This window comes from Pagrus pagrus (genome assembly GCF_965226575.1).
Source record: "Pagrus pagrus genome assembly, chromosome: 22".
NCBI classification, from domain to species: domain Eukaryota; kingdom Metazoa; phylum Chordata; class Actinopteri; order Spariformes; family Sparidae; genus Pagrus; species Pagrus pagrus.
This window is the reverse complement of record NC_140204.1, coordinates 19,934,057-19,952,073: the sequence shown is the minus strand read 5'-3', so window position 1 is coordinate 19,952,073 and position 18,017 is coordinate 19,934,057. Positions and strand designations below refer to the sequence as shown.

Genomic DNA, 18,017 nt, shown 5'->3' with positions numbered 1-18,017 from the left:
TACTCATCTGCTAAAGGGAACAACTAAAGGGAATTGATTCTTGCTGGTTATTTGTAATGTTTATTTTCTAGTGGAGCTCCCTGATGAGATCAGGAAGCTGTTGTTTTTAAAGAAACAGGCAGCATTGATGCTCGCCAAGTTAAAAGTGTGGTCAAGGGAAAAAGAAAGAGGAAATAAAGGAAAGTGAGGAATAGAATGTGCATATAGAGAGCAGGAAACCTGGCATGACAGATCACAAGGCGAGAGAAAGATGCAAGGAAAAGGGGAGGGGACACATCTTAAGTTTTGATTCGGATAGAGCCGTTGAAAACTTTCGGCACTCAGATTTTTCCCCTCCATTGGGTTCCCGTAGTGGCTGCCATTCTGGATCTAGTCAGCGGGCACAGAGTCATACAGAGATGCTCACTCTGATCTGCCTCACACACAGGAGAGGAGATGGGATCAGGGCTTCAGAATGAGATGCAGCACAGCTCTCCTCCAGGACGCTGCTGGCTCCAATGACTTCCATTATATCCCAGCGTGACTAAAATACTGATTTGTGAGAGTGATTGTGAGTGATTTTGTGTCCTTCTTTTTGTTTCCGTCCACACATGAACATAATAGCGCATGAGTCATTAGATTAATGATACTGTTGTAGCACCACTGAGATCTGAGAGAAGTAGTGGTTTTCCGTGCTTGTTGAGTTTTAAAGAAACATTAAAAGGCACTTGAGAGGAGACCCATAGGGCTGATTATTTTGTCTCTCTGGTCAAGAGCCTGTGAGGCATTAATGTCATAAAATCACCAGAGAATGGAGACCCAAACCCCATATTGGTAACAGCCTGGACCATTACAGGATGAATAACCCAGGTTGTTTACCACACGACAGTCCTTATCTCTCATTCAAATGTTCATACACCCTTCAACCTGCACAGCAAAGACATATAGAACAGTACATTCAAAACATGATTGATTTCCTTAGTGGTGAAAACAATAAATGTTAAAGGGACCTTCATGTATTTTTTCATACGCATTTAGTTTCAATTATCCACAGCAGGTGCGTCATTTTTGAATTTGGTGTTCAGTTATTCGCTTTGTTTTAACCCTCTGAGTTTTGCATCACATGGAGGTGGAGACAAGGGGAAGAAGTTGCCAGTTGGAAGTTTGTTTCTTTAGTAGTAGTTAGAACTTAGTTAGATCTTTGTTTAGTTTTTGTCCCAAGCGATCGCCGCGACCTGTCCAAGTTCTTCCAAACACTGACATCCAGGTCAATTGCATTCAAATGTTAAACATCATTTATAACAAGGTTATAACTGAGGGCTCTCTGAATTTGAACCAGCGGGGCAAAGCTGGAAAACATTGCCAATCGTTTCAATTTTTGGCTAGTGGGAGAGGTTGGGGAGTCATGGGAGAAGCCCTCAGCAGTTAGTGTGGGTGGAGTTTGGTTTGCTGTTAGGTGGTTAGATTCTGCTTAGAAGGTTCTTAGCTTTCAGTTCTAGCCACTTCCTCGTCAAAGCAACAAACAGCTTTAACCCTTTGAGCTCGGAAATGTCCGCTAATCCCCCTCGTTATCTAGACTGATATGAAAAAAGCGTCTGAGAATGCTCTTCCGAAACCACTTTGCCTCTTCAGTCCATGACGTGTGTGACATTATGTATTGTCGTTAATGAATTCAATCGAGTTAACAAATAACTGTGACCTTTCTGAAAATACACCCTGATCAAAGCCCTCACTCGAGGTTTAACACGGATTATTTGTTTATGTCTTCTTCCTACTTTCTCCCATTGCTGTCAATTAAAATGATTGGATGCAGACTCATTTCAAACTATAGAAGAAAGAGAATAATACATTCGGTTTCAAGCTCCTCTTTAGAGTTTCATAGCATGCACAAATCATTTTATAAGTGGGTAAGTCATTTTTTATTGATCCAGTTTTTCATTCAACTTTCATCTTCCAAGTCCTTTTAATTCTGATTTGCGTCCTAACTACCCTCAGCAGAAGTGCGTTCCCCGATTGCACTGGGGGAGAGCAAAGAGGAGTCAGTTTATAGGAGCTGGAGATGAATGCACGGATTGTTTTGTTTCTATGAAATAAATATGCAGGCGCTTCATTTATCTTGTTTGTCTGTCGCATGAGTACTTCATTTTGCTCTCGGAGACAAATGTTATCTTCTGAATTCATCCCTGCATGCGTTATCATTCACAATACCGTTTCGAAAGCCCTAAAGCAAAGTGGCTAATGCTTGAAACTCTTAATTTGTGATTAATCTAAGTACATCTCTAGTGCAAACAGAAGAGATAATACAACCCTTCCTGTGAAGTCTGTGAGATCTGGAAAATCTAATAATTTACAGCAAAACCATCCATTTATATAGATTCTCATCCTTATTCTGCTAAATTCGTATTCTTTGTTGTGTACACGATACCCTCTTTTTTGCGACGATAAGACTTCAGATTATGCGCAGAAGTGCATGAGAAAAACATCTGCAAGTGTTTCTACTGCGACACAGAAGCTATTTTAAGACTCCATTTAGCTGTCCTTCTGATTTATTCTACTCCTCTCTTTTGAAGAATCAACCACCTTCAGCAGCACAAACACACGGCACAAGACAAAGACAAAGAGGTAGGGACATTCGGCACTCAAAGGGTTAAAGAATCATCACTTTGATGGGACCACATTCAACACTTACGGCACTAGTTATGCATAATGTGGGGCGGAAAATGGCGCCCGCTCGCTGCGATGGATGCAGACTGATTACTGAACACTTCAACAGTCCCTTTAACTTTTAGTGACATTCATGGGGAATTCGTTTGTCCTGTAACTCCAGTTATAAAATATTTTTTACGTTTTCATGAATGATTAAATAGAGTCAATGCAAACTCACATTCAGCCAACATAAGACACAGGAAAGAAGCAAACGGAATCAAGAGGCTTTTTTACATGTGGTCAGGTTATTGGGGGTTATGTCGGGTTATTTGGGGGTTAATGCTCCGAAGAGATGCAGCCCCAGTTTAAGGTGCTTTGGATATGGTCCCCTGGATATTTGCATATCAATGTTAGAGAATGGCTTTACTACTGAAACAATATATAAAATGATGAATTTAAATGCCAGTTATTCAACTGAACAATTTCAACTGGGCAATCTAGGGTTTACAATGATGGCAAATATGTGATGGATCTTCCATCAATACCTGATTTCCAGGTTGGTTTTCAGGTACCAATCAAGATAAGAAACAATTGAGAGGAATGAGTCATAATACATCAGCCAATCATTCTCAATTCTGGATTAAAGGGGACCTACAGTTCTGTTAAAGAGCCAAATCACATTCACCCCTGTTGCGTGGCACTGCACCTCCTCCAGAGTGGTGGTTAACGGTAGGTTAGGCGGTTGGATCATTAGTGGAGTTAAAGGGATTTTATTACCTTTGTCGAGTAGCCACTCGTCAACTACCCGACCGAGTCGGTATGGGATTCTTTGTCTAGCAATAGCCAGGCGCTCATTATCATAGTTCCCTTTAAGAAATTTGGAGAAGACAAATTAAGAGAGGTTACAAAAAAATCTGGAAGTTAAAAGGTTAGAGGTTAGAAGGGCAACATGGCAAATGTTTAGCAAGTTATGTACTTTAATTCAGCTTTAGTTAGGACAGGAAGAACTTGATGTGTTTTTGGGCTGGTTTGTTTGGTTAGACAAGTTAACAGCATTCTAGTTACTCTGAGTTTAAGTGTTTTTTTAATGTACTAACAAGTTAAACAGATTTATGAATTATTTAGATATAGTATGATTTGCGTAGCTGTTCGCAAAGTGAATACACTTTAGATATGACTTAGCAGTAATCAAGCTAGAATCACACACAGAACCAGCAATCATTGAACAACAGAGTTAATACACTGTGAAAGAGCAGAGCAGGAAAAAAAACAAACATTTCAATGTCAGCAATAAAAGATTATTCCACATGAGCATGACATAATCACACAGTACTAAAACACATTTCATGGTTGTTTCAAGGAAGACATATTTTAGTTCCCATTCCACACAAAGAGTTTCTGATTAGAAAATCACCACCTCCAAAATCCGACAACAGGATGGCATTCTGCCGGGCGGAGGATCGCTTCACTTTGAATCCAACTCTTGAACGAGAGGGATTTAGTGAAACTGTCAGCACTCAGGTTTTCTCAGGTTTATTCCCCATGCATTAATTGAGCACTTCTCAGTGGCACTTGGCAATTAGCATCACTTCATCAGCGTGTCAAAGAAGTTTCATTGCCGCTGCGCAAACTTATTATCCCTCACTTCACTTCAATCAACCTCGGGGTCATGCTGCGTACATCTCCAACGCTGTCAATAGAGGCGGAGCTGGAATTAGGGGAGATGAGGGCTGATGGTGGCCAGGCTGGGGGTTTGATGAAGTCTAATGTGGTGGCAATGTCAGAGGCTTAATTAGGAGTTATTGTCTGAAGTCAAATGGCAATCTTCATGGATTATAGGCTAGAATCAGAATCAGAATCAGAGAGCTACAGTTTCTGGCAGTGATTCCCATAAATCAGGTCAGGGAATCCCCAGGCGCCCTTGAACGGGAACAAAGGGGAAAATTATCACTCTTTTTTAATGGAAATTATCCAATTTACAACATGTACGAGTGAGAAATTTAATCAAAATGTGTCACTTTGCTACATTCAAGGTGTTACACTTCAACTCTGATGGTGTGTTTACACGTGTAGCCTATGTTTGAAGTGGACTTAATGACCCCCCACTGCTCCAAGCACCACAGAACTCAGAAAAATCAAGCTACTTATGAGTCCAAGTAACTTCTATTACCTCTTGGCTGTGTTCACTGTAAGATAAAATGAACCAATACATAATTGTGTTGAAATACAGGTCTGAAAACTGTGATTTCCCCTAAAATCAACAATTCACAAAAGTCTCTAAAAACACATTATGATCAATTTTGGGCCTCAGTGTGAGTCTGTTTGTGAGCCATTGGAAAATGCTGATGACGCTCTCTGCAGAAAGGCAAGTTAAAGAACTGAAGGAGAGTTTGGGACCAACATCTAAACAGTAAACAGGAGCGCTCTGAAGTGTATCCTGCATCTTAACTAGTGCACTTTGATTTTGCTCCCCCCACTGCTCTGTGCTGCTGCAGTGATCTAAAATAGACCACCTCTCAGTTCTGCAGTACCTACTTCCACTCCCCAGGGGTCTCTCTACCCACGCCTGCCTGCGCAATAATGGCTCACACAGGCTGAGGAGGTGCGTGTGCATACTGTATATGGACATACGCAGTTGTCTGTGCATGGGAAAGAGGGCCGCTGTGAGAAAGATAATGAAAATTGAATGACGGAAGGCAAAAAAGGAAGACTGGAATGAGTGATAGCTGGCAGATGGATGGAGAAGCATATAGAGGACAATCTCGATAAACGTGAGAACAGGCGGTTCCGATGTACTGTATGACTCAGTGTCATTCATATGCTGCACTTGTAGCTCTCTGTGTGTTAATCTTGGCGAGAGCTGACTCACAGGCGCAGCTCATACATAGGAAATGACAGATCTAGAAATCAAGCAGGTAAATTGTTAGTGAATGTTTGGATCTTTCTATAACACATAACTTCCCTTTAATTACGCTTTTTATTACTGGAAATACTTCCTTAACAAACCCTGCAGGGGGTGAGAAAAATCTGAAAGGTGGAGCCATTTTATTCTTCCTGTATTTCTTCGTGACTTGAACCTGTTTGTCGCGGCAGCAAACTGATCTCAATTGAGACTAAACTGTATGCAGCAGTGTTAGTGTTGGCCAATTACATGCACGCATTCACGCTGCACTTAAGATTAGCTGGGTACTTCTGCCTTCTGGAAAGGCAGTGCAGCAATTACAGTGCACCACATACACAATCCTGTTTTAGAGATGACATGGGCACTCTGCAGCAATCACCGAATTAGAGACTGAGCGACAGATGCTGCTGGTACAGTATCACAGAGAGAAGAGAGTGAAAGGTGGACATTAAATGAGTGTGGCATGGTAGTGTGTGTGTGTGTGTGTGTGTGTGGGGGGGGGGGGGTTGATGAGCACAATAATAACACAGTGAAAGGGAAATTGTGGGAGGCAGTAGTCCTCGGTGAGATGAATCAATCCTGTTCGTGTATGTTCCTCTCCTCTTGGTGCATCTGCCGTCTCACAAATCCTGACTTAATCTCCTCCCTCTTCAAACTTTTTTTTGTCTGAATCACACTGAGACAGCCACTTCCAGTAACTAAATCTTACAAAGGCTCCATTTTATCATCCAAGTAAGAGTTGATAATGAGTATCAGCTGGAGATACTCCCCCAAGTGGCCGCTGTTAGACACTGCACCCAGGAAACAATTTCTCAAATGGTTTTACCCTCCTTCTCCCCCAGGCCTCCCCTATGGGATGTTTCCTTCCTTTTTTGCTTCAATCACTCTTTCCTTAATCCCTTTTCCTTGTCTCATTCACTTATTCATTCCTTCTTGCTTTGCTTATTTCCCTCCAACCACTCCTCTCCTCTGCTTGTCCTTCCCTTGTTCTCAAACAATCATTCATCCACACTTCATTCTGTCCTTTGTCTTACCCTCCTGCCAAAGTCCATTTTGATTTCTTTCTCCCTAATTCCTTCCATGCCCCATTTTCTCCTTGCACCTTCATTACCCTCCTTCTTCTCCCCAATTGCCTCCTTTTCCATTTTTTCTTCTTTAGCTCTTTGCTCCGTCCTTTCTCGCTCCACAATCTACTCTTTTTATTAATCCATTCCTCTGAAATGTCTCCCATCCTTCTTTGTCTTTTGAAGTACTTTCGTCACTTCCTACTGTCTCCTCCCTTTCTCTCACTTCCCCCCTTAATCCCTCTTTTTGCTCTTTTTTATCTTCGCTCCATTTTACTCATGCATCCTTCTTCATTGCCTGGTAACAGAGTGAGTGTATTACTAGGAGATTACTGTAAATGTACGCACGCACGCACACACACACACACACAAACACACACGTAAAGAGTAATAAATGCTATGAGTGTGTATGTACTGTATGCAAATGTGTGTGTATTCTCTCCCTGAGTGACAACATCCTCGTCAACAACCAACAATCGATGGAGGAATCCACAAACATGGTTTTGTGTATCTACTCCAAACAAAAAGATGGACACGGGGACCAAAACTGGGGAAGTGATGGAAACTGTGAAGAAGAGAACGTGACCAGTGTCATTTGAGCAAAAAAATGTGTACAGCCACAGGAAAATGATGCCAGAAAGTTCTGTTTGACCGGTTTTTGTGTCATCTACACAGCAGGAAAATCTAAATTCCTCCGTGTCCTGCTTGTTTGTTTGCATCTGTTTGCGCCCGGCTCCTTGGAGAAATAAGTCATTCTGAGAGAACCAGTGAAACTTCTCTCTCCTTGCTTGTCTCCCCACCAGCTGAAGCCTGCTCTGCATGAGAATGGGGGGATAGATTAAACAGCTGGGCCCTTGTCTTCTCCCTCACCGCCATTATCGCACACGTTCTACTCCCAAGACTATTGCCTTCGCTTGAAGTGAAAGATTGAAACAATGCTATCGGACCTGGAGCTCAACAATATCTAACATTTAAGAGAGAGAAATAAACTAGTAAATCAAAAACTGTTCCTTAGCGGTTATATTTGTTATTTAATAATCAACCTAGATGAACATTGTCAAAGTTAAATTACTGGTGAACAGCAACAACAGCTGTATGGTTTCTGTGGTTCTGGAAGAGCTTCGTCAGGTTTGAGAAAGTAACCCTTGGTGAAATCATACTGATGTCTTCATGGTTAACTCAGCAGGAGTTTGACATACATAATGTACAACTAAAAGCCCACAACTGAAAAGACAATGGACAGTGGAAATCTGTAGGGACACTGGGCCATATTTCAAAGTGAAACAACATATTTGATAACCCATTAGCTACAGGGAGACGTCAGCTGTCGTTAGGGTTCAGCCACTTCCTGGCTAACATTACTGTTTGATAGTGTTACTCAGTATGATAGGAAAGGCGTGGATTAACTCTATAAATAAAATATCACAAAAATGTTGCACACATGTATATAAGCCTCAAATTAACTTGTATGTAGCGGTTTTTGACGATTTGTCGGATTCCAATGGCTGCTGTGTGAATACGGTCTATGTCTAATGAGGGATGCTGTTCGTTACATTATGGGAAATGTAGGATTCTAGTGTTTTTTGAGTTTGACCCATATTGGGGATTAAAAGTCAGGTTATGTTGGCCCTCATCACGATTTCTTTTTTTTTTTAAACTCTCCCTTTCACTTCTGTACAGTGATTTGGATGCACACGTCATATCTCATTCACAATAACCTGGTAACACCTGTATTTACGTGCTCTATTAAATAAATCAACTAGTTTCAGAATCGTAGCTTTCTAAATTTGGTTGCTCAGATGACAGTATTTTGTTATGCTTTATTACAGCTGCTAATTCACAAGGCCAACTGTATATTTGTTAGACATATTTGGCAAAATGCCTGTGTACTCCAGTTACAGGGGCATATACAGTAAATAGCTTATCACCCATACAATGTAAGCCAAGGTGTGAGCCACCAACCAGCAGACTGTGTGCGTGTAAACATTGGAGTCTGGTCCACACTTATCCACACTAATCATGTATGTGTGGCCAGCCAGCCTGCCTCTGGCTCTGGACCCCCTGAGGCTCCAAATGTCCACTCTGACACACTAGTGGGATCGTCACTTTGGAAGCCAGAAATCTGTCTTTCCTCCTCTTATGCCCTGTGTTTGGTGCCTGAAGCATTGGCTGGATTAACAGCCATGATGGGGCCTGGCCTGGGTAGGTATCACAGCTGCTGTGCTAGGGGCAGGGCAAGGGCACCCTGATTGACTGGCACCTCAGGGAGACACAAAGCAGGGACAGGCGAGAGACTTGTGTAGCGTGCTTCAAGTGTGTCTGCTTCTGTCTGTTTGGGAGCGCTAGATTCTCGTGTCCTGATGATCCAGCATATTAATCACACACTGTTCTGCCTCGCTCTATGTCTCTTTCTGTATCAGTGCATAAGTGTGCATCTGAATGAGTACATGTGAGTGTGTGTGGAGACTCTACAAGGAGCCAACTGTATATCATGTAGCTCTGCAGGCAGCCAGATGTCCTTGTACAGGACACCCACATCGGAAATCCATCCACAAGAATGGAGATTACATTGGAGACGATTGGCCACCGGCCATCCTGCGCTCCCTCCCTCTCACAGAAACCTCTCTCTGTCAAGCTAGCCTCATTCTGTTTTTCATTAGGTAACTTTAGATGGATTGTTCTCATATCCACTGGGTGTTTTGGAGCAGATGGAGAGATGGAACGGCCCTATGCAACCCTGTAAACCTTTGCTACTTAATCCAAGTCCTGAAAGTCTTATTTTCTTAACTTTCTCATTTTTGACTTGTATCAGAAATGTTGTCACTGTAACCAGCATACTCTGGTGCACTTCATTGGTCTCTTCTGTACATGCAACCTTTATTGCACATCCAGCCCAGCTGCTAGAATAAAATGTTGGCATTTTACGTTTCTGCAAACCATGGCTACATCAAATATCTACATCATACGTACCGTATTGGCATTTCTACAAGTGTGTCATATTATATTCTTGTAAGTGTGAAACCACTGCATTTTTTTACCAAGACCTCAGGACATTTTGCAGCCACTGAAGTGGCTAAAGAACTAGGTAAGCCAATACGTGACGTTTCTCTCGTCGCATAAAAGTGGGTTTTGTGCCTAAACATAACCGGACCATAAACAGAGCATTATCACAACATAATATTGAAAACCGAACATAAAGAAACATTAAGTTTCAACATATCCATGATTTGCAGAAATGTGCACTGCCAACACTTATTCTGGCAATTGGGTCGGAATGTCTGTACGTACTAGGAGATGGATCCCTCCTCTTTTTTTGCTGTTGCATAAAATAGATGTGACTTTACTTCAAACAACTGAAACAGATCGGCCAAAAAATGGATATTTCAACCTGTTTCAGTCATTTTCTAGGGCATCAGTATCTTGACAGCAGACGGAATGAGAAAGACTGCTGAACTAAAATCAAGAAAAACGGTGGCTTGAAAATTCTTGAAAAAGGTTGATTGTTGAAATAATCTTAGTGCACGGCAAGATTTGTTCACTTGTTTTGAGACAAGACGGCTTTAAAGGCTCATAAAAGGGCCTTTAAAGCCCTTTTATGAGCAATTTACATGAAAATATGGCTTTTCTTGTGGCGTATTTTCTATCCCGAAACCCTTTAAAGCTAAAGATTGCAGGCAACTTGTGTTTCTTCATGTGAATCGCATGGGGAAAAGAGAGGGATTTACCTTCCCACCACACTCCTTTGTTCAATGTAAATACATCGCCCACCACTCGTGTCGGCATGCATTTGAAACAGATGAAATCTCACTGTTTTAACTGCTCGCTCATCTTTCATCTGCACGGCACTTATCAATCCAATGTGCTCGTTTTCACTTCTTTCTCTCTCTCCTCTTGTTTTCGACAGGATCCTCACCACCTTTCATCTCGGCCACGGTGGATTTGTGCGAGGGTGGCTGCCAAAGTGAGCCAAAGAAAGCAGCCCCCCCCCTCCGCCCCAACTCATGTGGAAATCAAAGTTGTCACTTCTCGAATTACCTAAAGCAATCTTTTCCCTCTCCTGCTCCACACTACTTAGCTGCGTCTTCCCTCTCTGTCTCTCTCTCCTCATCATTAACTTCTTCACTATGTCTCTGTTCTCTCTCTCCATCATCCCATAGCCACAGGCCAATAATTGGAGATACCTTCCAACTGTGCAAGATCCAATCAGGAGCAGTCACAGAGCACCAAAGCCCCAATAAGAACACATGGAAAGAGGGGGAACTGTCAGCGGTGACAAGTGACTGAGCTGGCTGCCCTCAATTAACTCTTTCTGATGTTTTTTTCCCATGTACTTTCCTGAATATAATGACTAAAATAAAAATCCAAACTATGACAAACGTCAGTCGTGCATCGTATCTGATCAGCGGCAAAAGAGGACTAGCAGTTGGAATCTTTTTGCTTGGGGGTGAGTGGAGTGTCTTTAAAATCTGAACCTGTTAACACCATAACTGTGTGTTAATTTAGCCAGTGCAGATTAAAAAAGGAGCCACTTCATGGTGTCAGACTGCTGAAACAGTAACTCCTTTCTTTACAAGGAACAAGGGAGTATTCAAATCCTGTTCTTAGTACAAGTAGCAACTCAGGACTGTATTCAGAAATTAACTTCTCTAAAGGTAATAGAGTTTCACACTCAAAGTTGACAGTTTAAAACTAGAATCAGCTAAATTGGATGCAGTTCACACCAGGCCTACCTTAATGAAGGCTCAGTAAAAAGCGGAGACAATAAACAGATTGAGATTAATTAAACCACAGACGAATAGAAATAAAGTAAGAAAGGTTAAAAAATGCTCTGGTTCACTGTCTCACATGTGAGCATTGGCTACTTTTCTCAGATTTATTTTTAAACTGCATATGTTTGATTAAGACATTGAAGCCTTGGCTCATTTCAGAGAAGAAGACAGCTGATAAATGACTCATTCGCAGCCTAGTTCTAGTTCATCTTAAGGGTCATTTTGCAGGCTATAGCTTGCAGTTCTGTTGAATTATTCTGTGTTATACCGAGAGGTGTTAATTATATCGAGCAATAGATTTAGCTAGGTGTACCTAATAAACTGGCATGACTAAAGTAAAGTAAATGACATGAGTAAATTGGCAGATATACTGGATTTTTATTATAAGTAACATCTGGCTGCTTGACAGAGAAGAGCTAATTATAAATGCTCTATATACTGATGACCATTCTCATCCCCACTGCGTCAAATACAGCAGCCTGGGCAGCGGCCCTACAGTGAGTATACAGTGTAGTAAGCCCTCTTGCTCCATTTCTGGAGGCACCCCTTTAGTAAAGAGGTGGAAAAGTCCAAGGCATTTATTTGGTTTGATGCGTCATACAAAAGACTTTTTGAAATAAGTATGGTAAATGACGTAATGTGAGTTGTGTAGTTGACGAGACTAATCTCATGTAAGTAATATGGTGATTTTAAGCCAAAGAATGATCTTCTCCTAAACCTAACCACGTAGTTTTTGTGCCTAAACCTGGCCAAACTGCTAAAAAAAAAAAAAAAAAGTTTCACAATGTTACTAACAGGCCAAAAGTCATAATATGTTGTAATATGTGAAATGTTTTATCAGCAAGCTTTATTTTGAATGTCTAACCAAACGTTGCATGTTTATTATAGCTAACTTGACTGCAGATGCTGATGCTAGAGGGGTAACTCATTATAATTTATAATTTGGTGCTTGAGGGCACTGACCAATGCTGCTGTATTTGACGAGTTGGGAGTGCTGGTAAAATCACAACTTACAAAGTAAAAAAAAATGTAGTGGAGTGAAAAGTTAAATATTTCTACCTCAAATGCAGTGAATGTGAGTTAAAAGTTAAGAGCAGAAGGTAGGCAAAGTCACATTTTATGCTGGAAATTCTCAAATCATTTACAAGTATCCCAGAGTTGGAGAACTTAAGTAAGTGCTCTTACTTTGCCTGGTATGTGAACGTCTGCAGGCTGTGATGATTTGTACCAAACTGTCTGGTGCTGCTGCAACAGTGCATACTGTAATTACCTCAAGCACCATTAAAGACAGAAAGCGCACAAAGCTAACAGATATACGAGCCTAGCTTATATTATATTGCGATGCTATGAGATAGACACGAGGCCACACTGCTCTGTGCATCACCCCGCACACTCATCTAACATCTTCTGCTCGGTGGACCGTCAGACTCACACAGTCCATATGCCTTCAGCCATTTGTCCGACTGTGTTCTCTTGTTTAGAGTCCCTCCTCCTGTCCTAATCCTGTTGCTTTCCCCTACTTTTAACATTTTAACTGGCACCGCTGAGTGCTCTCATATTGGTTTAGCCAAAGGGAAGAGCGGAGCAAATCTTCTGGGCTGCCTCAACCTCCCCTCCTCATATTGTCTCTTTATCTTCCTCGCTTATTCACGGTTGGGTTTCTTTCTCCGACTGCGGAGGTCGCAAAGACAAAGATGGATATCTAGAAATGCTGCAGACATAAAGGAAATGATAAAAAAAGGGGGTATGAGGGAGGAAAGAGCGCTGCCGAGAGCTTTGTTGACCCCTTTTCTTCGACCATTTATCCGAGGAGTAAGAACATCTTAACAGCTCAGTCGGAAGAGCTGGAGCTGACCTCGCTGGCACAAAGAATCTCTGCTCCGTGAATCCACATCTCGCTTCTCCCCCTTTTCCTCTCTCTAATGGTCAGCCTTCACGCTGAACAGATCCCCTAAATGCCTTACAGAATGAAAACAGGGAATGACAAAAGCCCTCTCTTTGTACTTTATCTTTCTTTTCTCTTTCTTTTGCTGCCCTTGATTTATGATCTGTATTAAGTGGTGCGTTGATTTGCTCTAAATGAACACTGTTGTGTCTGAGTGCATTTCAAGTAGCAAGTCATTTCGTTAACAAGTCATGTTTGTTATGAAATTCTTACTACATTGTGTGTGTTCGTACGTGCACGTGCTGTTTGGTACTGCGCCCGTTATATGTAATCTTCCCTGCTGTGATGCAATCCAATTTGTGCAGTGCTTATTATTCAGAAACATGGAAAGCCTCATCCATCAGAGCAGTGACAGCAGCTAGCTTCCAGCAAGCGTACTGGATCTCACCCTCCTCTTTTCTCGACCCAGCCTCTCCCTTTATTCATTCCTCTTCCCCTCCAGTCCATCATTTTCAAACAATGCATCCCAAGCAACTTTGCTGTACAGTACTGCTGCTTCTCCTGTCTTCTATCTCCCCTTCCGTCAACCCCTCCATCCATGCATTACCACCCCACCCACCGCTACTTTCCCTTTCTAATTCTACACAAGTCCAGCAGCTCAGTTCCACCTAAAGCTAAACGACAGTTGTATAGTAGATCTACTGCCTCCAAATACTGGCAAGTGACAAAGAAACAGTGAGAGTGGGAGAACAACAGCGCGCTGTGCGCTCTCATTGGTCATAATGACATAGTTACGAGACAGCAAAATATGGTAATCACAGCCAATGCGCTGCAATGGTGACAATATAACTACAGTTGTAAAATACATAATGATTATCCAAATCTCAGGGGGTTCAGCAATGAAGTCCAAATGCCAAGTGTGGTATAAACCCACAGGAAATGGATGGATTTTTCCAGACGCTCCCTTCTTACCGAAATGTCATCATTTACTGTGGTGAATGACTATAATCAGAGAAAGGGTTAATGTGAGGTGATTCGGTGAATTGCAAATAGACGAGATGATGAGATGGAGGGGGCACGTGACACAAAGTAGAGAGACAGGTGGGCATTCATGACAACACCTCCATAATCACTCCCAGATGGACACATACACTCCCTGAAACAAAGGGAAATGTACATACATACATATACTTTTAGGGCCCATAAAAGTGACCATATATGTATAAATCTGTATGTATTGCCATACTTTATCTCCCTTGTAGCTCTTTCTGTCTCCTACTCTGATGCCTACTCTGCTAGAAGGGCGGCTGGCTCCTCATAAGAGGGGGATTAATGCTGTAGCAGGCCCCAGCGCACTCTAAATCTGACCTCCCCTCTGAGTGTCTGAACACCATCATCGGTTGGGGCATGACGAAGAGGACGGGGAGAGAGCAGCTCATAAAACTATAGCACAGAGTCAAATGTCACAACGGCAGTCACAGGATTTGACTAGTTTGGACTTTTAATTGGACTGTTAATTTTTAAATTGATGTTTGTGGATTGATGGGGCGGATTGTTGAAGGATATAGGATAACAATATTGTCTGACAGCTATAACTATGAATATACTGTGTTAAAAACCTTTCTAGCTCAAAGTCCACGTCACAACTATGACAGATTCTAGAGTGACTTTATGATCGACAGAAACACGGACAGCCAATCAAAATCCATACTGAATTTACATTGATTTCCTTTTTTGAGACATTTTTCAAAATAATGTTGCAGGAGTGCTTATAATATTGGTTTCTAACTGTTACATGTGATACGTGAATTGGTGACATTAAGCAAACACTTTTAATGGTCTACTCTAACAACTCAGTCTTCGTTATTTATACAACTTATACTCTTAATGTGTAACCAAAATGTGTCTCTCGTAACAGTGTTGGATGCTCCTAGCTCCTCTTATCTCTAAAGAATTTGTAAAACCATATTGTTTTTTTAAAATGCATCAATATCCATGGTTCCCGAAGCTGACGAAACTGTAGCGAGCAGAGCGTGCTTGGCACCACTGTTTTAATAAAGTTATCTTCATCAGTGCTCATATTGTTGTCTTTACGGTCAGTGTTCTTGGTGTGGACAGCTCTTGATTCTTATGGATGCAGAGAAAATCATGAAAAAAAATACTGTCTTCTCTGAGGTGGTCAGATGTCACCGGACGTCACCAAACAAATCCATATGTTTTAAGTGTGACCAAACTTTTGACTCTTCCTTGAAACATATGTTTCCTTACTTCTCAACTAAATGAAGCTGTAGTCTGGCAACAGCTCAAACCAAAAGTTTCAGTTATGACTTTTAATTCAAAAAAGTGAAAAGGCTGCCGTGTCCTGCCAGTGTGTTTATCTGAAAATAATACACACCGTTTTGCCAGTCAGAAACAAAATTAGGAATTCTACAGGGCAATGGTATAAAATTGTTAATAATAAAATTGTAGACTAAACAATTAGCCGCATCATATCTGCTACCTTTCTCACAGCAGATGACCAGTAAATAAAGAGAGCCGGGTGTGAAATGGAACAATTACAGTCCGTATGGCACTGCTGCTGACATCTGCCTGTTTATTCGCGGCCAGGTTGAGGTGCTCAGTGTGACACAGGGATGTTTTTATTGAGCCAGTCTGCCATTTTGTGAATGTGGGAGGGCCAATAACTGTTGCTGCAGGACCCACCAGGGACACCTGACACACTGGATTAACTGGCCGGCTGCTCCTCTGACACTTTTTGTCTGCTCTCTGTCCATCAAATGCATGCATGCACACACACATAGGCACGGACGCAGAAAGAATGACACACACAAGACGCACTATGTCATGCACGCAGACAGACGTGTGCGCTGTCGCATGTAGAATCAGACAGACACACAGACACACACTCCCTGAGGACTACAAACATCACTTCGTGGGACATCAGGAGACGTGTTGCTTTGCTGTTGCATGCCTGTGACCCGTGACGACCACGTTTGCTGTTAACATTCTGTCTCTCCAAATCATCACCCCGCGTCAACCTTCTGGTTATACGCCTGCTGCAGGCAAGCCCAGGCAACGGTGGCTCTGCCTGGAAAGCATGTGGTGGAATGTAACTAATTACAATTAGTTAAGAAGTACTTAAAGGGACAGTATGTAGTTTTGGAGAAGAAAGAAAAAAGAAACTCCACTACGTTTATTTGTTGACTTTAGTTACTAGTTAATTTGCCCGATGGCACATACTGTAGTATACAGTACATATAGTACATGTAAATACCAGTGTTAGGCAAGTTACTTCCAAAATGCAATATATAACATATTCCTAGTTACCTTCATTTTAAAGTAATATATTACGTTACAATATTACTGTCTGCATAGAGTAATAAATTACTTATTGCACTACTTTTTAGTTACTTTCAACAAAATGCCAAAATAACCTGTATAGAACATGTAAATAGCCTAGATCTTTTTGAATAAAGGAATGTCCTTGGACACAGGACGCAGACAAAGGATCACAGTCTGATATATAATAAGATAGGAATACATATTTTTAATTGTAGGCTGAGTCATATGAAACACAACAGACCTATATCTTCTATAATGTAGTCAAAATCTCTTTTTCTATGCCTTTTTATTTTAGTCCACAGAACGGGGAATGCATATGTGATTCAAGAATGTAAATTAAAGTACGCTCGGAGGATTAGGCTTCATCACACTCAAAGAACTTATAGGTTCGGCTATATCAAACAAACCTATAACAATATGGTTATGCGGGCTGTGAATGGATTCTGAAAAAAACAACAATAAACGCTTCACTTCGGTCTGTAACGCAGATTGTAACGTGTTACGTGACATAACTGTAGTAATACATAACTCAAATATTATTAGCATTATATTACTGCGGTACCGCTAAAATAAATATATTACTGTAACGCATTGCCCCCAACACTGGTAAATACACAGTGTGTGTAAATGAAAGTGTAATTTAGGTTTGGATATTTAAGTAACTCACTAACCAGATACTTTAAGACTTTTACTCAAGTACAATTTGTGTAAGTGACATTCACTTTTTACCGAAGTAATATTTTAGCACCATATTTTTACTTTTACTCAGTACTTGTGTGTCAAAAAAAGACACTGAAAGATAACCTGTAACCTTTCTTGTGTGACATGGCTGGGATTCTTGGGTGACATTTACGCTCTCTCTTTTATTCCTACTGTCCTTGTCCTTGGAACAGTCCTCTGGGAACTTTTACATTTCTAAGGCCATGTTCTACAAGAGGAGAAACCCTACATGTAACTCTCTGTATGCACAAAGCATTAAACAGGGCTAAAAACTGAAGTGGCATCCCAATGAGACTGCCTGATGTGGGTCACAACAGTCCCTTTGGGGAGGAAGATTTCACAGGAAACTGCACTTCGTTGTTGCAGTAGAGGAGCCTGACAAATTTGGCACCTGCAACACCTCGTGGAATGCTCCGTTGGAGGCGTCTTTCATGACAACTTGCTCTATTTTCCTCTAAATCTGGCTACATGGACATTTTAGGATTCAGTGTTCCACTGGGACAGCATGGCAAGGATATTGCATAATATAAGCATCAAGGAAACACAGTAGTTCTGAACATGTTGTGAGTATAGTGTATTTTATGCCGTTTAGAGGATCAGAAGATGTCAACATTTTCAATCTGGGTCACAGGAACTGGATTCAACAAGGGAGCCCCCTCGTTTCTTTCCCCTCTCCACAAAATATAACCTCAACGACTTCCTTTACGCAC

At 41.4% G+C, this 18,017-nt stretch overlaps 1 protein-coding gene across 9 annotated transcripts in view; it reads right to left on the bottom strand.

Annotated features, from left to right (window-relative positions):
- The window catches only part of nrxn2b (neurexin 2b), a 665,374-nt gene that overhangs the window by 27,497 nt on the left and 619,860 nt on the right, over positions 1–18,017 (bottom strand). For 6 of the 9 annotated variants that reach the window (XM_084343881.1, XM_084343874.1, XM_084343877.1 and 3 more), the window contains one exon: positions 3,403–3,492. The exons of the other annotated variants lie outside the window; for them this stretch is intronic. In XM_084343881.1, coding sequence (XP_084200007.1) covers positions 3,403–3,492 — 90 coding nt within the window. The remainder of the gene's footprint in view (positions 1–3,402; positions 3,493–18,017) is intronic. 9 annotated transcript variants of the gene reach the window in all.